The sequence below is a fragment of the Carcharodon carcharias genome, chromosome 1 (assembly GCF_017639515.1).
Source record: "Carcharodon carcharias isolate sCarCar2 chromosome 1, sCarCar2.pri, whole genome shotgun sequence".
NCBI classification, from domain to species: Eukaryota; Metazoa; Chordata; class Chondrichthyes; order Lamniformes; family Lamnidae; genus Carcharodon; species Carcharodon carcharias.
In genome coordinates, this window is record NC_054467.1 from 17,640,210 (window position 1) to 17,660,973 (window position 20,764).

At 41.4% G+C, this 20,764-nt stretch overlaps 1 protein-coding gene across 1 annotated transcript in view; it reads right to left on the reverse strand.

The window, feature by feature from the left end:
• The window catches only part of LOC121279291 (chondroitin sulfate N-acetylgalactosaminyltransferase 1-like), a 153,726-nt gene that overhangs the window by 73,834 nt on the left and 59,128 nt on the right, over positions 1–20,764 (reverse strand). The window contains exon 2 of the mRNA XM_041190427.1: positions 15,240–16,015. Within this exon, the coding sequence (XP_041046361.1) occupies positions 15,240–15,882 (643 nt within the window). The 5' untranslated portion in view covers positions 15,883–16,015. The remainder of the gene's footprint in view (positions 1–15,239; positions 16,016–20,764) is intronic.

The window sequence follows — 20,764 nt, forward strand, 5'->3', positions numbered from 1 at the left end:
GGAGGGCAATGCAGAATCAGAGCCCATCGAGTCTGCACCGATATGTGAGAAACACCTGACCTACTCACCTAATCCCATTTACCAGCACTTGGCCCATAGCCTTGAATGTTATGACGATGCCAAGTGCTCATCCAGGTACTTTTTAAAGGATGTGAGGCAACCGGCCTCCACCACCTTCCCAGGCAGCACATTCTAGACCGTCACCACCCTCTGGGTATAAAAGTTTTTGCTCACATCCCTCCTAAACCTCCTGCCCCTCACCTTGAACTTATGTCCCCTTGTGACTGACCCTTCAACTAAGGAGAACAGCTGCTCCATATCCACCCTGTCCATGGCCCTCATAATCTTGTACCCCTCGATCAGGTCGCCCCTCAGTCTTCTCTGCTCCAATGAAAACAACCCAAGTCTATCCAACTTCTCTCCATAACTTAAATGTTTCATCCCAGGCAACATTCTGGTGAATCTCCTCTGCACCCCCTCCAATGCAATCACATCCTTCCTATAATGTGGTGACCAGAGCTGCACACAGTACTCCAGCTGTGGCCTCACCAAGGTTCTATACAACTTCACTAAGGTTCTATACAACTTCACTAAGGTTCTATACAACTTCACTAAAGTTCTATACAACTTCACTAAAGTTCTATACAACTTCACTAAAGTTCTATACAACTTCACTAAAGTTCTATACAACTTCACTAAAGTTCTATACAACTTCACTAAAGTTCTATACAACTTCACTAAAGTTCTATACAACTTCACTAAAGTTCTATACAACTTCACTAAAGTTCTATACAACTTCACTAAAGTTCTATACAACTTCACTAAAGTTCTATACAACTTCACTAAAGTTCTATACAACTTCACTAAAGTTCTATACAACTTCACTAAAGTTCTATACAACTTCACTAAAGTTCTATACAACTTCACTAAAGTTCTATACAACTTCACTAAAGTTCTATACAACTTCACTAAAGTTCTATACAACTTCACTAAAGTTCTATACAACTTCACTAAAGTTCTATACAACTTCACTAAAGTTCTATACAACTTCACTAAGGTTCTATACAACTTCACTAAGGTTCTATACAACTTCACTAAGGTTCTATACAACTTCACTAAGGTTCTATACAACTTCACTAAGGTTCTATACAACTTCACTAAGGTTCTATACAACTTCACTAAGGTTCTATACAACTTCACTAAGGTTCTATACAACTTCACTAAGGTTCTATACAACTTCACTAAGGTTCTATACAACTCATCAGCCTGATACTGGTGCTTAGAGGGTTAAATTATTAGGACAGATTTCATAGACTAGATGTGTCCTTTCTTGAGTATAGAAGGCTAAGGAATATTGCGATTGAGCTGTTTAAGACAAAAGAAGTGACATGATAAAGAGAAACTATTTCCGCAGGTGGGGGAGTCCAAAACAGAGGGAGAGTAATGTGAAAATCAGAGCCAGGACAATTTCATTAGCCTTCTTAATGTTTTTTTTGTGGCCAGGAAGCACTTCATCACATAGAGGCTAGTGGAAATCTAGAACTCTCTCATAGGCAATTACAGAAATCATAGATAATTTACAGTGAAGGAGGATTCAGATTCAGTCCATTGTGTACGTTGCCACAGCTTTTCAAGCAGACATCCAAGTACATTTTAAATGTGGTGAAAGTTTCTACCTCTGCCACCCTTTCAAGCAGTGAGTTCCAGATCCCTTCCACCCTCTGGGTGAAAAATGTTTCCTCAATCTCCCCTCTCCATTAAAAAGCTGTTGAGGCGATGTCTGTAGAAAATTTCAAAATTGTAAGTGATGGATTTTAGCTATGAAAAGATACTAAGGCATAAAGAAGGACGGTAAATGGAATTAAGAAAGATCCTGTTACTACAATCCAGCAAATGCATTATAAAATCCTACCCAGGCCGTTTCAGACATTGAATTTATTTTTAAAAAATGGGAAATAAAAATTTGGCATCAGTAAAAGTAACCTTGAAGATGTTGGACAGTCATTAAAACCCAACTTGTTCACTAATATGCAGGAAGGAAATCAGCTGTCCTTATCTGTCTGGCATATATGTGACTCCAGTCCCAAGCCAGCATGGTTGGGTCTTAGTGGCCCTTGAATGAGCTTTTTAAATTTGGATCATTGGGGTGCTCAGGAACCAGGTTGTTTCAGTAAAAAAAAAAGGGGGTGATTGTTGAGTGAAAGAACAGGATCCGGATACAGGATGGGATTTGAGTGATTGGATGAAAGTAAGTCTGGGCTCCTGTCAGATTGCTACACAGCAGCCCAACTGGAAAACACACTTGTGTGAGGTTTTCTGTGATGTTCTAGAGTTGGACGGCCTCCCACATACATTGCGCAAGCTCACAAACGGAGGAAGGTTGCTTGAGTCAGATACATCAGGGCATTGACTGTTCATAGCACTGTACACTAGCAACAGTCAATCAGCAGAATTCTCCATATTTTGGCAGTAGAGTGGGACTGTGATACCAGTGTAAACAGTGGGCGACAAGGCCTCTCCTCCCCACTGTGCTCACTCAGCTATTCCAGGGACTACTGCCATTCTTCTCCTGCCAGTCCCTGGGTCTGGCAGAAATGGAGGTGGTAAGTGGAGAAATGGGATGGTTCCTTTCCCACTGTTATTTACACACAGGGAAAGAGCATCCACCTTGGCGGGGGTAGAGGGACAGGACCACAGGGTAGGAGTGTGCTGGCCAGCCTCATGCCTGATTTTGTCTCATTTTGAATTTCTGGAAGGAAAGCAGAGGAAAATCTGGCCCAAATTAGTCCAGAAAAGAGGAAGTGCAGAAAATGGGAACTGGTAAGGAACTGAAATGTATTCACCTCTTTTTCAAAAGAAAATAAATGAATTGGCACAATTGCTTTTCCTATCTAAATGGAAAGGATGCTGTACTAGAAAGCTGAGACAGGCTCGCTGATCAATTGCTGAGATTGTTTACTTGGTAGCGCTCTTGTCTCTGAAGCAGAAGGTTGTGGGTTCAAGTCCCACTCCAGAGACCTGAGCTTGGTATTGAGGGAGTGCTCCACTGTCAGAAATGCAGTCTTAACTGAGGGTCTGCCTGCTCTCTCAGGAGGGTGTTAAAGAACACTGGTGTCCTGCTCAGACAACACCACTAAAGTAAAACTAAACAATCTGATCATTATCTTACTGCTGTTACTGGGACCTTGCAGTCGGCAAATTGGCAGCCACATCTCTTACATTACAAGAGACCACACCTCAAAAGTATTTCATTGGTTGTTAAGCACTTTGGGACATCCCAGGATTGTGAAAGGTGCTATATCAATGCAAGGTCTCTCTTTAGTTTAATCTTCAAGTCCTCAATGGTACAATTCCTGCAGTTTCTAAAAAGCAATTTGAAGTTGGTTTTATAATGCTGCTATACATTTCACCCCAGCACATGCAATAACAGCTTGACAGTTTGTGGCTAAATTCTGTGCCTCTCCTTCCCCACACTCCCCCACACACCTCCTCCACCCCCCCGCCACCACACCCCCCCTCCCCCCAACCTCCCCCACCCCCCAAACCCAGCCCCAATTGTGCATCAAGTTAGGATTAACATAGAGAGAAGAGAATGTTTCCAACATGCAATAGGGCATCCCAGTTTCCAGTCAGGCTTGCAGAACAGACAGAATTAAAACACTAATCTAGGATGGGCAGAATCTCATTAACTGAGACTGCCTGTAAATTGTTGGCGTGATGAAGTTTGGAAGGACCAATCAATAGACCATCATTAATGAGGCAATTGCTTGAGGTGTCTCACGCGTCAATCTTCCATCAGACTCACTGTGTGCCATATAGCTGGAGCTGGTTGGCAGATTTTATTATCCATTAGCACCATTGCAGTTAGAGATAAGTTTTATTAAAAGTGGACAATGGATAATGCAATTAGACTCTAGAAATTACAGGACAGCATAAAGGTAGTGAATTGCAGAGAGCGACAAGGTATGATTTTTGTAAACTCTCCTGTGTATGTGAAAATACCTGTCTGAATTAGGCAGTATCCATTATGACAGATATTTCTGAAGGTACATCACAGCTCTCAGGATACTTTGCAATCTAAATTATCAAGGCAGTACTAATCCTCTAACAGATTACTCAGGTTATTATTCATACTGACACTCACACAGATAACCAGGCACCCAAAGTCAGTCCATGTTGCAATGGATTAGGTCTAAGGGCTGCAATCCCTCACCCCCACCATGCCCGAAAAGGGCAATCTGCTGCAGGAGTTGTGAGAAGTGGGAATACTGCCAATCTGGATTCTTGCCCAGGTTGTGCACCTAGAAAATAGGCTTGCGCTACTATCCAGCTCCCGCCTCTTCTATCTGACCTCCACCCCAACAGAAAGGAAATCTTTGATGATGAAAACAGCAAACGCACGATGTAGGAATTTTGGATTTTTAACATTCTTGACGATATGGGAGGTAATACTTTAATTCCACCATACACACAAACACATAACCACGCAACACACACATACAAATACTCACGCACATATGCACACTTTCTCTCACACCACATGCACATCCCCACACCATACACTACTCAAATACGCGCAGACATGGATTTTCTCAGGGATGGAAGGGGTCTCTGACTTAGCCAAAATGACAGCACAGCCGGATCCCAAAAGCCCCTCCCCGAAACAGAAACACCATTTTCTCTGGGGCTGGGAAAGAGGGGGCGGGTTGTAGTTTGCACATTTGTGGTTCACGGAGGCAGCTGCACATGAGCGTCATCCTTCAAACAAGTCCAATTTTCAATAGTGGGATGTGCAAAACATGACTTGTGGGCTTTAGGCAACTGAGCAAAAGGTCTCTAAAGCTGTTGCAATCATTGGAGAGGTAGGGTATGTCATAGAGAGGTAAGGCACCCTTTTGGATAGGTCCAGGGACCTCTTTGGGAGAGGTCAGGTGCCCTTTGGGAGAAGTCAAATGCCCTGTAGAATAGTTAAAACTAGACATGGATGTGTGTAAAAAGTGAATTGGAACTGACAAGGCATTTAAATCCCCAAGCTTTTAGATTCTTTTTTTAAAAACCACCTGCCCTGACTGCTTGCAATTTCACTGAGGGATATCATTATAGGATTAGTGCTGCATGACTGATTTCACAACCTATCATTATGGCAGTGGGGGGGGGGGGGGGCGGAATCTTTGATGTGGGACTATGAATACAAATGTGTCTTTTCATAAAGGATTAACTACTTGAGGGGATTTAACTGTATTGAATGGGCTGGTATCAAAGAGAAGGTTTTTTTTAATAGTGCAGTTACCAAAAACGCAGAACTTTATTTTATTTCAGAATGGCTCCTGGATCTGTCCATAGTGGATACTGGGTGAGTTTGCATGGCGGATGTAAGGACAAAGGACAGTGGGTGGGAGAGAATGGGTTGATATGAGTCGCCACTAAGCTGGCATAGGAGCAATAAGGGCATGGGGTGGGTAGAGGGCTTAGGTTGGCATGGAAGCTATGACAGGTTAAGGGGGTGGGTGGGGAGGCATAAGTTGACATGGAGGGCATGAGGGACCATGGGGATGGGTGGGGGGGGCTAGAGGTAGCATGATTTGGCATGAATGGGGAGTGTGTGTGTGTTGAGGGGGGCGGGGGGGGAGGTGAGGGGCGAATGCATGGTGCTTTGGTTTTATTGTGTTTTTTTTACAACCGGGATGAATTCTCAGCGCACTTAGGTGGGCCTCCTACCCAGCCAGTCTCTGCACACGGCAGCCATTGTGGGTATATCTGCACTTCTTCTATCAATTCTAACTACATGAGGAACACATGGGACTTGGCTGCTGTTTTCTTTCAACTGCCTTTGAGTTCTAGATCAAAAATTTCAAACCTGAACCTGTCAAAAATTAATGAAAAATATAACTTTCCCTTTGCATCATATTGAAACTGCAGGTTATAACTTGCTATTTTCAAAATTCTCCCTTGCGTCATTTATAACATAAGAGCATGCCACTGTAGTGGTTATGTTGCTGGACTGGTAACCCAGAGAATGTGAGCTTAAATCATGGCTGGTTGAGAATTTGAATTTCGTTTTTTTTTAACATTGGGAGTGAAAATCTACAATCAGTAAATATGATGATGAAGCTGCATTATTATTTATTGCAAAAACCTAATGTCTTTTAGGAAAGGAAACCTGCTGTCCTTACCTGGCCTGATCTACATATGACTCCAGTCCCACACATACATCATTGGCTCTTAATATTGCCGCTCGAGGTGGCCTAACAAATGCATCAGCATCTTCTCAGGCAAACTTGGGCTGGTCAATAAGTGGCAGCCTTGGTAGTAATACCCACATCCCAAGAATGATATTTTTCTTTAAAAAAGCTATATTGCCTCTAAGTGCTATTTTTCAACTCTTCATCTCTTTCCTCTTTAAATCCCTCTGTCCCACTCTCTGGGAGGGAGGGAGGCAGGCCATGCATGTGTTGAATTTTCCATCTCCGCTGCTGTGGCCCACAGTAAGGCAAACCACCACATGAGGAATCAAAGCGCAAATATCCTACTAATCCATAGACGTGGGATAGAGAGCTGATAAGAGCCAATAAGGGCTTCAGACAAAATTGGAGATGGTTAGGCATTAATGTGCAAGTGTCAGTTGAATTGACTTAAGTTGCGCCCTTGCTGCTGACAGGTCAGAGAAACTGTGTCAGTGTTTGACATCAATCCTGTTAAATGAATTCCCAGAGCCAATGATGTATGCGTGGAACTGGAAGAACAGCACCTCATCTTCTGACTAGGCACTTTACAGCCTTCCGGTGTGAATATTGAGTTCGACAATTTTAGATCATGAACTGTCTCCTCCATCCCCACCCCCTTTCCGTTTTTCCCCCTCCTTCTTGTTTTTCCAATAATTTATATAGATTTTTCTTTTCCCACCTACTTCCATTATTTTTAAGTGTATTGCCATCCATTGTTTTATCTCTACCTTTTAACCTATTTCGATCCCTTCCCCCACGCACCCCCACTAGGGCTATCTGTACCTTGCTCGTCCTGCTTTCTACCCTTAATTAGCACATTCCTTTGGATAATATCACCACCTTAACTCCTCTTTGTCCTTTTGTCTGTGACATCTTTTGCTTATCTCCACCCATCACTGGCCCTCTATCCAGCTCTACTTGTCCCCACCCACCCCCCCTTAAACCAACTTATATTTCACCTCTTTTTTATTTTTACTTAGTTCTGTTGAAGGGTCATTTGGACTCGAAACGTTAACTGTGCTCCTCTCCACAGATGCTACCAGACCTGCTGAGTTTTTCCAGGTATTTTTGTTTCTGTTAAATGAATTGCTGTGTACAGAAGGGAAGGTGGGAGAGAGATTCCCATTGAATTGATTCCCAATCGCAATGCACTTGATATACAAATTCAGGAAGGTTTGTAAAGGGGTCCAAGTGTGCTGCAGAAAATCCACTATGTGCACTGATTCTTTTTGCATATTTTTTTGAATCAAAAAGTTCAGAATATTCTTAGCAAACTTATTCAGAGAAATTCCAGCAGCAGCCTTGAAATCAATTTCTGTCCTTAGCTGGAGCACTTTTAAACATGAGATATTGCAGTGCCATTTTCAAGGTCTTTTGGAGGAGTATCATTTGAAAAATGTGGGCATTGCTTTTGCATTAATGCAAACTTCAAAGTACAATACCAAGTAGAATGGCAGAACAGCTTCTCATTGTTTGGTGCCACCATTAATTTAAAGCTAATTAACTAATGCTAATGGGTTTAAGCCCCACTCCAGAACTTGAAGCCATAAATTCAGACAGGCAATTCAGTCCAGCATTAATCTGAATGTAACAAAATTGGAAGTACTGTTTTTTGGACTAGACATTAACCCAGCTTGATGGATTAATTATTTAATTATACTGCCAGATTTGCTGTTTTTATATTACATTCAAAGAGCAAAGTGATCTCTTTGTGTCCTCTCCAACATTATCGTCTTTACCACGCCACCAAAATTTGATTAACTTGTCAATAATTTCTCAGTGCTGTTTGAGAAGTCTTGCTGAGTGCAAAAAAGGTTGCCATAGTTGCCTTCTTACTGTGATTGTACTTCAAAGTAATTAATAACATGCTACCAAATCACAAGTTAATCAGAGATGAGGAAGGCCATTTAGCTTCATGCATCCAGCCTGACACTAACATTACTCCATTTTATACTTGATTCTTAATGTCATGATTCCAAGACTTTTGCCTCCATTACTCTGTTGGCAAGTTTATTAAAAAATTTGATATTTCTTAGTGTGAAAGAACTTCCTGATAGTTGCTCTGAAAAGTCCTTCTCTCTAACTTGAGCCTAATATCAACTTGTTCCAGTCCTGTGATTTAATTTAAAGTAGAATTAAGGTAGGGTTAATTTTATTCTTGTCCCTAACAATTTTATACACCTCAAGAAGAACTGGTCTACAACTGACACTAGTCCTACCAGTTGTTACAATCTGAAGCCAACTTATTGCCCTGCGTAAATTTAAAAGCAAACTGCTGGAAATTGTCTATAGGGGACCTGCTTTTAAATCAGAGTCCCGGAGATAGGTGCTATAGAGATGTTGCCTATTCCTTAGTTTAGTTTTGGATTGACCAGCTTCCCCTTAAATGCATTTATCCTATTAGCCTCAACTGCTCCCTGTGGTATGTAGCAAGTTCCATATATTCTTACCGTTACCTGGTTAAAAGAAGTTGCTTCTCAATTCCCTATTGGATGTCCCTATTGGTGACTATCTTATAGTGCTGGCCTCTACTTTTGCTCCTTGCCACAAGTGGAAACTCTCTGGGTGGGATTTTCCGGCCCCACCCACCACCAGGATCGTCCCATCCGGTCCCGCCGAAAGTCAATGGACTTTTGGCTGGGCCGCTGAACCTCCTGTGGTGGGTCCCACAACAACGGGGCCTCTGTGTTTACATTTCATAAATTAAAAGACCTCCATTAGGCCACCCCTCAATCTTCTCTTTTCAAGAGGAAAGACCAAACCTGTTCTTCCTTTACTAATAGATATAAGCTCAAAGTTCTGGTATCATCCTTGTGAAACTTATCTGCACCCTCTCCTGTGCCTCTGTATCTTTGTTATAATGGAGCAACCAGAACTCCTTAGTACTCCAAATGTGTTGTAGCCAAGGTTCCATACAAGTTTAACATAACTTCTCATTTCCATCCCTCCAGAAATAATGCTTGTCTACTTTCGTTACAGCTTTATTAATCTTCATTTCAATTTTTAGTGATTTCCACATTTGTACTTTACGATCCCTTTCTTTCTCTAAGCCGTTGTTTTCAAGAAATACATCGCCTCCACTTTTCTTACTAAAAATGTAATATCTCATTATTATGTTAAAATTTATTTGCTATTCAAATGCCCATTCATCAAGTTTATTAACGTTGTTTTGTAATGTGTTGTAGTCCTCCTCTGAACTTGTCATCACCTGCAAATCTAGAAATGGTATTTTTTGATTCCAAAGTCTAAGTCGTTAATAGGAATTGCGACCAACAGTGGTCCTAGCACTGGTCCTAGAGGCACCCCCACCATCGACCCCCGTTGTTGTGGGACCCGCCGCTTAGCCAAAAGTCCATTGGAAGCCTTTACCCTTACTCTCTGCTTCCTGCCCTTCAGCCAGCCTGCTATCCATTCTGTTAATTCACCCTTTTCTCCATATGCTCTGACTTCGTTCATTAGCCTATTATCTGGTACCTTACTGAAAGCCTTTTGGAAATATAGATTATGTTCACAGTTAAAAGGTCCACTGTTCTAAAAAGCAATTGCTGTAATAAGATAGGATTTTAAAAGCGGCACAATACTGTCAACAATTTCATTTCTTGTTGTTTCCAGCCACAAGCCATCACAATAAAGGTTTGATTTCATAACTGGCTTAGTGAAAGTTCTATGCACTCAGAGTGAGTCTAATTTCCAGTGACTGAGGAAAGCAGCAAGGGGAAACTATTGAAACTGTTGACATGTGCACTTGATAGAAGGTGGCCAAGTAGAAACTTAAAGAATCAAACAAGATATTATGTTGTATAAAGTAAACCTGCAGCATTACTCCAAAGTAAATCTGGATTCTAGAAAGTAAAAACTGTGAAGCTTCAATTGGTGACTTGAATACAAGAGAATTTTTTCAAGTCAAGAGTGTAGCTGGCTTCCAGGACATCCAGCAATATGAAAAGAGAGAGAGAGACTACGTGGACCTGAGTACAAAACCCAAGCTGACATTTTTATACAGTTGAACTGGTGAGAAGAGAGACTGGGCCATTTTCGCTAAATGTGTGATCTGACCACAGCTGGGGGAACAGGAGAAGCACTTTGACCAGCCTTAATGCCTACGGTTTCAGGAGTGCCTTCCTGCTAAACTCTGTTGCAAGTGTTTATCTGTGAATATTAGGCAAGGAGATGGCCAAGGTATGATTTCCCACCCTTTCTCCTGTAGCCCTCTGTAGTTGATTAGCCTACACAAGATCACTGCTTAGATTCACCAATAGCACACATTCAGCAGTTTTCTGCCATTTCATCCTTCTCAGGCAGGTTCAATTTTTTTTCAAACCAACTGGCAAATATCTGATACCTGAGTTCAGTTGCAAATTTGGCACAAATCCATTTCTCCCATTCTGCTCAAGAGTAGCACCACACCCAAACTTCCTTGATGGCAGTTCTGATGTCAGTATAGTTATGTAAATGGCTGCACTCTCTTCGGGCCAGACACATTACAATAATATTACCAATACATTAATTGTGGATCTATGCTCATCCTGTCATCATATTGCCAACATATCTCTAGATAATGTGAAGTTTATCTTTCTCAACACAGCTAAAAGGGAACAATGTATTTGCCTTGATTAACAGACCTGGCTCAACAGAAGTAATTAGATTTTTAAAAATGCACTTCTCAAGGAAATCTTCTCATTAATGTCCCCTCTTTTACAGAACCATTTCAGGATCAATAGCAATTTTCAAAAGGAAAAATTGCTGGGAATTGGGGAAAGAACAGGGAAATGGATAGCTCATTAAAGAGCCAGCACATGCTTGATGGGCCAAATGGCCACCTCCTGTGCAAGATTCTAAGATTATTGGAATGTTTGTTGAATCTCAGTCAGAGCACAGAGTCTAACACCTCTGGCCAGCGCTAGAAAAACAGTTAGTTTACTGAATGATGTATAGTGTTTCCCTAGATATAATCTTTGCTGATCAGTATCAACTGAAGAGACTAATGGCACAGGCTCCAAAATGAGCTACTGGTATTCAAGCAAAAGCATTTGGTCTGTGTCATGCATGCAGCCACGATTATGAAGGCTTTGGTTTTTAACTGAAGTGTCTGTGTTAAGTCGAACGGAAAAAGCACTCAATTTAGACTGCTTCATTCTGATGGTGTGATACCACTGTGCCATGCACTGAATCTCAGAATCACAGTACAGAAGAGGCCCTTCGGCCCATCGAGACTGCACCGACACGTGAGAAACGCCTGACCTACCTACCTAATCCCATTTACCAGCACTTGGCACATCATAACATTCAAGGCTATGGGCCAAGTGCTCATCCAGGTACTTTTTAAAGGATGTGAGGCAATCCGCCTCCACCACCCTCCCAGGTACCGCATTCCAGACCGTCACCACCCTCTGGGTAAAAAAGGTTTTCCTCACATCCCCCCTAAACCTCCTGCCCCTCACCTTGAACTTATGCCCCCTTGTGACTGACCCTTCAACTAAGGGGAACAGCTGCTCCATATCCACCCTGTCCATGCCCCTCATAATCTTGTACACCTCGATCAGGTCGCCCCTCAGTCTTCTCTGCTCCAACGAAAACAACCCAAGTCTATCCAACTTCTCTCCATAACTTAAATGTTTCATCCCAGGCAACATCCTGGTGAATCTCCTCTGCACCACCTCCAATGCAATCACATCCTTCCTATAATGTGGGGACCAGAACTGCACACAGTGCTCCAGCTGTGGCCTCACCAAAGGTTCTATACAACTCCAACATGACTTCCCTGCTTTTGTAATCTATGCCTCGATTGATAAAGGTAAGAGTCCCATATGTCTTTTTCACCACCCCACTAACATGCTCCTCTGTGTTCATAGATCTATGGACACACATGCCAAGGTCCCTTTGTTCCTCAGAAGTTCCTTGTGCCATGCCGTTCATTGAATACTTCTTTGTCAAATTACTCCTTCCAAAGTGTATCACCTCACATTGGTAAGAGTTGGCTTCATACCTCAAATTTTCCCATTTGGCTGGTTCTTGGACTTAGCCCATTAAGCAATGCCTTGATTTAAAAATTCTCATTTTTTTTTTAAATCCTTCCATGAGCTCCCCAGTCTGTAATCTCCACCAGCCCTACAATCCCCCGAGATCACTGAGCTCACCCAATTCGAGTCTCCTGAACATCCCCAATTTTAACTGCTCTGCCATTGGTGGCCAGGCCTTCAGCTGGAATTTCTGCTGTAAACCTCCCCACCTCATTACCTCTTGTTCCTTCTTTAAAACACTCCTTAAAACTTGCCTCTTTGACCAAGTTGTTAACCATCTGCCCCATTATTAACTTATGTGATATGGCATCAAATTTTGCATTTTAATGCTCCTGTGATGTTTTACTATATTAAAGACACCACTTTACTACAAGAACAAAAACAAAAACAGAATTACCTGGAAAAACTCAGCAGGTCTGGCAGCATCGGCGGAGAAGAATTGTTCGTATTACCAGCAGAGGGCAATAGTGAGCAGGGTTCATCCACTTCGCTGATTCAAGAGCAGCATTGGAAGAGAGCTGAAGGCAGGTCACTGATCCCCATATATGGCCAGAACATGGTGAATCATCTAGTGTCAATAATCTTAATTATAAGAATACATCATTTTAAGGAGTTTCAACATTTATAGCTGACTTGGAGCTGCTACTTTCTTTTAGATTATTTTAATTTCTTTAAGCTCTGCCGCAGGCCCAGGGTGTAGAATTGGATGGTGAAGAGTTAGGAGTCATTGACATGGGGAAAATGACCCAATCAGGTATAATACAACAAACTTGCCTAGATTAGAAAAAAAATTTGGGCTGATTATTAAAGAATGACAGAAGGGTACAAGATGTGAAATAGTAGTCTTAGACAAAGGAAGTGTTACATTCACAAAATATGTGTGCTGTATAAAATGCAATATACAGTTAGCTAGAGATAGATTATACAGAATTCTAAAGGGTGCTGTAAGGCAGGAAAACCTCGAGGTTTGGTATGGTGTTGCTGCACCACTTCAGTTTCACTCATGTATTATGGCACTGCCTTATCTGCCTAGAACCCTCTATATGCTCACCCCAGAAAATCTGTCATTGCCTACTTTAATCCTTTTCCTATCTTTCTTCCACAACTTGTTTGCCATCATTTTACAGGGCCTGAAATATTGAAAGTAAACCCATTTTGCTCATCATTCTAAACTAAAAACATTTATGATTAGCAAAGGTAAAGGGAAGGGTTTTGTGTCCAATCTCCATCTATCTCCTGGCCAATCTTCGGGCTATTTCCAATATTGAAAATGCACTCAAGCAAAGCAAAAATGCACTCAGATTTGGAGTGTGACTCATCAGCAAATATATTAAGCCAGTAAGAGTCACTTCGTAAAAGATTTGCTACACTGATCTTTGAGTTAGCAACTATAATGTCCAATGCAACTGAGCATATCTTACTGGAAATAACCTTTAAGTAAATGCTGTTAACATGAACATTTTTCACTAGTGTGCCACCTTCTCATTCCAAAATGCACTAAATAACAGATAAAACTTGAGGCTCACTTATCCCCTAAAATAAAGGAGTAAATTACCAAGTGCCAGCGGGAACAATGAATTTATATTACTTCAAAAGGGAAATATCACTGCCGAGGAAGATTCTCTAAGAGGCCAAACTCCTAAAACAAATTAAAGAATCCACCTTATATCTGTGTCACATTATAGTAGCTGCTGTATTTCCCTATTTTTCATTAAGGTTGAAAATTTATACTCTTTTATTCATTTGAAAAGCTTATTTCTAGGGCAAGGGCACCAAGGCTTCTGAGAAAATAAGATGGTAGTTGAACAGATTTTCAAAAAATATGTTTTGAGTGAGTTTATTAGTTTCTGATTCCTTCCATGCTGTCGAATTATGAGTAGTGTTTGCTTACTCCTGATTGTAATGGGTAGTGTTCATATGTTCTTAGCATCACTTGTTTGGCAATTTTAATTCACATTTTTCACCATTTTTGATTCATAAATTGCCTACTCATTTAATTAGGATTTGTTGGTGTTTAATAAATGTGACAATGGGCTGACAGAATTTAAGTGCAATGACTGTAAGAGGCAAAATGTACATAAAATGCAAGTCAGGACACACATATATGAGTGCATTTTCCCCAAGATGTTGCACATAGAAAAGATAAAGTGTAATTTTCAGTAGAAGCAGATTTTGTTAGCGAGCAGTAATTTGACCAGGGTACGCAGATACTACTCAGTCACCTTTCTACAATCAGACATGCTGTCATGTCATTACTTTGTCCACACTTATAATAAGAATTCCCTATGTAAGTTTGTCACACTGTTATTATACCCTCTCATCAGTGGTGATGCTGTTGTGCAGCATATGTAATACACCAAAGTGTCATCCTCCGTACAATGGGTGAAGTGTGATTGGAGCAATCATAGCACTTATACACAGTATAATTCAGTAAAAGACTCAAGGAATAAAATTGCATTTTAAATGTGCTAAGGCAGCAAGTTATGTTATGACAACATGAGCACAAAAGCAAAATACTGCAGAAGCTGGAAATCTGAAGTAAAAGAGAAAATGTTGGGAATACTCAGCATGCCATTATATAAGTTACATTACAATATGGGATATGTCCATGCTCCAGCATCAAGCATGCCCAAGTCAAACACATAATAAAGCTCCTTCTACTCCACCCCAAAATGTCTCAGCGTTAGAAGATTATCCATTACTGCGTAAAAGTGACATCTCCATTTTCCAGATCATTGAACACTTTTGTGATCGAGTTTATTACTGAATTATGAACCATCTTATCCTGTGGGATGACTAAGCACAATGAACCAGATCAATACTATCCAAACTTAATGCCACAAAGAATGCTTAAAACCGACAGAAAGAGATTTTGATCCTACCCATGAGTTGGAAGGACAATGTGGTATTTCATTGTACCTCAGAGTCCCCTGGGCACCGCAGCCTTAAAGAGAAAGTCAACTGTTTGGTAGAATTTCAAAAATTACAAACCAACCTTCAACAAAGTCAGCAGCTGCGTGCATGCGCTGGTTTGTTGCTCCTTCATCTTCAGCAGTGTTCAAAAATTCTAGTGCAACTTCAATAGCTTCTGCTAGCTCGTCTCTTTTGTCCTTTCGGACTGGTTTCTCCTCAGGATGCCGCGTCAGGCCCATCTCCAGCTGGTACACCTTCTGTAGCGTGAAGCTCTCGAATGGTATCACTGAATATTCCGTTGGCAATTTGACGGCAGAATGGACCTCTGCTTTGTCGATCTGAGAGTGCAGAAATTCGAGCAGACCTGCCTGAGTTTTCTCTGGCCTGCTCCGGTCAATATTAGCTCCTAGTGAGTCACCATAACGATCCTGCACAGCTTTCAGTTGCTCGCTCCTCTCCTGCAGTTCCTCCTTCAGTTGTGCGATTTGTCTTTTTAAACTGGTAATGTAATTACGGTGTTGTTCCTCACGCTCCTCAAGCAACACTTGAAAGTTATCCTTTCCAGTTGGGCCACTGACCCTAGGCAGTATGGGCTGGCCATCTTCCACCTTTGGAGTGCATGCCAACATGTACAACAAGGAAACTATGCAGCACAGGAGAACCAATACCATAGCAAGCCGCCAAATCCAGGTTGGCATTCCTCTCCGCATCATTCTTAGCCACATCTGGTCTTTGTGGAGTGCCAATCCAGCTAATCAGTCCAGAATGATTTGACAGCAACACCATCAGTCTCTGAACCAAGTGGCTCAGTCGTTGTAATTCTTCTCATTTCAGACTAGGGTTGTCTTCTGACGGACACTGGAAGGACAAACACAAAAGCTAATCAGCACCTACTGCACAACTCAAACATTTCCTTCATTAAAGTACAATCCATTTTGTTCCTTTTTAAAAAAAGTCGTACATTCTTTTTATATCGTATATCCATCTGAATTTAATTCCAGAAGTTTAATGAGTGCTAACAGGGCCCATCATGGCCCAGCAAAATTGATTTTAAGATCCTCCAATACCTAATTATAAATTTACCCACCCTGCCTCCAGAGCTCAGTTCTGGATTTCCCCAGCAGAGGAAATGGTTTCTCTGTAACTAACCCTATTGATTCTCTTCCTTTTAAACACCTCACCTGACAACCTCTCAAAATGCTAAGTACAAGGGAATACAAACTAGGTTTATGCAATGTTTCTCATGATTTAACCCTATAAGCCCCGGTGTCCTTTTTATGAACCTGCGCTGTATGTCACAGGGAGCTCAAATTTTGATAATGTTCAGTAGCTACTAGCATAAAAAGAGCAGTAACCAAAATAAAGCTTCCCTGGTGTACACCAGGCCTGAAGAGACAAGGCTGAAGCTTGTATAAATATTGTTGAGGGTTTTTATATGAATGAATGCCTTCATTCCAGGGGCAACATTTTACAGCCCCTGTCGTGGCGAGCCATTCAAAAGCCCATTGACTTTGGAGGGAACGTAAAACCCCACCGGCGTACAATTCCGCCCCAGGTCCTTCCTTCATTTGGACTTCCTAATATGTTTCTCTGGGTTAAGGATGTAGCTACAGCCATGGAGGAAGTAGGCGCAATTGAAATATCTTCAGTGTTACATTGTTCTCAGATTGTGGTTGTGTAGCCTCCAAACCAGTTGAGATTTGTTGCCTGCAATACTTAGAAGCTATCAAAAGAAAGTTAATGTAATTTCTTCTGCAAACTTTTACGTTATTTTCTCTTTAGATAGTCAGCCCGCTCATTCGACACCTTAATAGCGCCAGGAGGATGTGCCCTGGTACTGCTCCCCACTTCACACTAGCTGCAGTATATTTGCAATGCAAAATTTTAAAAGTTCCAAGGACTGTGTCAACATCAAATGACCCAACATTTTGCCAGAGTGAAGACATTTGCAACTGAGTTCTCATTGCACCTGGTACAAATGAAACAGTGGTTGATGTGACACGGGACTTCCATTTCAGCAAGCTTTACTAGAAGCTTCTGTCAACTTGAACAACTCAAGAATAGCAGAAGAAAATGTTAAGCTCAAGCAAAGGTAAAAAGTAAACACTAAATCTTCAGCAATAAGCAAATAATCAAAACACAATGACCACTATATACCAAAACGAATGGACCAACATATATTAAAAAGATTACAGTCCCACAACTGAAAATTTTAATTACACAAAACGATTAGCAACAGCACTAGCGATTTTCTCAGTCACTTACACAAATGTGCACCATGAGTGTAGGTGGACATTCATACATGATGATGTTCTGTAATTGTTTCATTTCATTATCTTCCTTCTTCAGGAGCTATTTGTAATGTCATAGAGTCGTAGAGGTCTACAGCACAGAAAAAGACCCTTCGGCCCATTGAGTCTGCGCCGGTCAAACAAGTACCTAACTATTCTAATCCCATTTTTCAGCACTAGGCCATGGCATCACAAGTGTACATCCAAATACTTCTTAAACATAGATATAAATATAAATAATGTAACTATGGTAACTTTATATATTGTCCCTCCCTCCTGTCAATCACAGGTCATGTGATGTACTGTGGAGGCTTTGACCGGTGAGTTCTTAGCACAGGCAATCTGGGGCTGGGGGTGGGGTCTTTTGGAACAAGGATTTGGCTCGAGGTGCAAGCATTCCTAGATGTCGCAGTAATAAAGTTTTATTGTTTCTTTACAAAATTGGTCTGCTCCATTGAGTCACCACAGTAACATAAGTAAACAAGCAATTATTCGTTATATGTTATTTGATATTTGTCACAAAATACCAGTGGCTCTCTTGTGAAGTTTCTCATGGTGTGTCAGAGGACAGGCTGTATTGGGATGTGTCACCTGAAGTGTGACATTACAGAAAATATGCCATTTCTGGGAAGTGCAACATTTACAGGAAGTCTGACACTTGCAGATTAAACCGAAAACTTTTGTTGCAATTGACTCAATTGTTATTTGCCTTTTGCACTAAGAATATTGAATTCTCCAATAAGTTCAAATAAACAGCAGAAATAACACTGCAAAGTGTAAATCCAGTGTTTAAAAATCAAATTTACCAGTAACTTGAAATAAATAAAATAAAACCTGAACTAAGAGTAGACTTTATGTTATAAATAGCCTACCTGTTGATGTATCATTAGTGATTAATCCTTGAGTTGTACTACTTGTCATAAGCAGCTGTTGTGCAAATGGTACACAGCATGCTCTCTTCAATAGCTATTTTCACACTTCTGCCTCAACTTCTCAACCTCACTGATTTTCACCATCATCTTAACTATTCTTGCTCTCTATCCTCTTAAGTTCACTCCCTTCCTTTACTGGCTAAAACTATCCTTTCATATAAACTCTCTTACCCATATTTACAGCTAACCCCTTGATCATGCCATCTTGCATGCTCTCAGTATTTCCATTGTCGCTACCACAGATAAGATCAGCTCTGATCAACGCCTTATATTACTCTCCATCCACATCAACCCTTCCCCACACACCAACCCTTCCCCCATCCAAAGCCCCACTTTCTTCAGTATCTGCTCCCGCAAACAAAAAACTCTCTCCCAATTCACTTACCACTGCACTTTCACAACCCAGTCATCTAGCCTTTGGCCCTCTATTCATTGTGACATTTCTGCAGCTACCAATCTTCCCCATCACATACTCACCTCCACCTTTGATGGCCTACTTCTCAATAAAATCATTACTCCCTACCCTAGACTTTCCTCCAGTATGCACATCAACCCTGCTTCCTTAAGTCCAAAGGAGGCAGATTTAAATGTCCATGGCAAAAAATGTAAGTTTCACCACCATCGCCTAGATCTGGTTGAGCCACTTAGAGCACTTTCTGGTGCTGCTCTCTTTGGCAAAAACTGTTCATAATGCAAAGATTATCCTGAATACAAGGGTAATACTTTGGTCATGCAAAAGGGGAGGCAGTGGCATAGTGGTATTGTCATTGGACTAGTCATCCAGAAACCCAGCATAATGCTCTGGGGCCCTAGGTTCAACTCCCACCATGGCAGAAATTTGAATTCAATAAAATCTGGAATTAAAAGTCTAATGATGACCATGAAACTATTGCTGATTGTTGTAAACACCCATCTGGTTCACTAATGTCCTTTAGGGAAGGAAGACTGGCCTACATGTGATTCCAGACCCACATCCCATGAATGAATAAAAAAACAAACGTGAGTGCTGTGGAAAAAAGAGACATGCTGTCAAAGCTTTTCATCTTGCACTCATCAGGACAGAATGCCAAATTTCAAAGGGAGCAACAATTTATATTGCATGAGAAAAGGTTGCTGATTGGTTGGCAAGTCGGTTCTGATAGGTTGAGAAAAAGTGGCTCACTTACACCTGTGAGAAACTATATATATTCGTACGCATCTGCAGGCAAAAGGAACATGTCCAGGCATTGTACCTTTCTTTGAATTAAACAAAAGCAAGGAGGACAATAGCTCACTGGTGCATTCTCCATGGTAATGCCTCAACCAATCCAAGCTGACTTGACCCCTAATCAGTATTCTTTTCTCATGCAGCATAAATTGTTGCTTTTCTTGAAATTTGGCATTCTTGCAATTGTCCTGATGAGTGCAAGATGAAAGCTTCAACAGCATGCCTCTTTTCTCAGCAATACAAAGATAATCCCTTTGGCTTCACTTCACCATATACCATCTTCTTAAACTATTCTCCCATGTTGTCTCACCTCCAACAACATGTGCGAGAAGCTGGTAGATTTCTTTGTTGCAAAGATCGAGACTATCTGTTTAGCTGCGTCTGTCACTTCCCTCCCTTCCTTAGCCCACCAGGTCAAACTTCTTTAAATGTTTCCCACAGCCTTAGTCCTGAGTTCATATCTTTCTCTAGATTCTATCTCATTTGTTACCATGCCCTTTCTGAGCTCCTCTTGTCCCCGAGACACACTACCTGCCCCCTTGATTCTAAACCCACCAAACTGCTGATCAGCCAACTTTCCTTCCTTGTTCCCATACTAGCTGAGGTTGCTAATGGTTCCCTTTCCTCAGTTACTGCACCCTCACTTTCAAATCTGCCATCATCGCGCCTCACCTGAAAGAATGCAACCTTAACCTCTCTGCCCTTGCAAACTGCACATCATCTCCAACTTCACTTTCCTCTCCAAAGTCCTTGTCTTTGCTTCCCATATCTAGGCCCATCTTTCCTGCAATTCCATGTTTGATTCCTTCCAATCAGGTTTCTGACCTGCCACTGTATTGAAATGGTTCTTAGAAAAGCCACAGATGACATCCTATGTGATGTGACTGTGATAAACTATCCCTCCTCATTCTTCTCAACCTTTCTGCAGTCTTTTACCATACCATCCTCCTCCAATACTCCTTTACCATCAACCGACTGGGTGAAGTTGCCCTTGACCAGTTCCATTCTTATCTATCCAATTGTAGTCAGAGAATAACCTGCAATGCCTTCTCTTCCCACTGCCGCACTCTTATTTGTGGGATCCTCCAATGATCCTTCCTTGGTTGTCTGCTATTTCTCACTGGGGATAGTGCGCTGTGATATCAAGCCCCACTGCTCCCTGAGCTGCGACAAATGT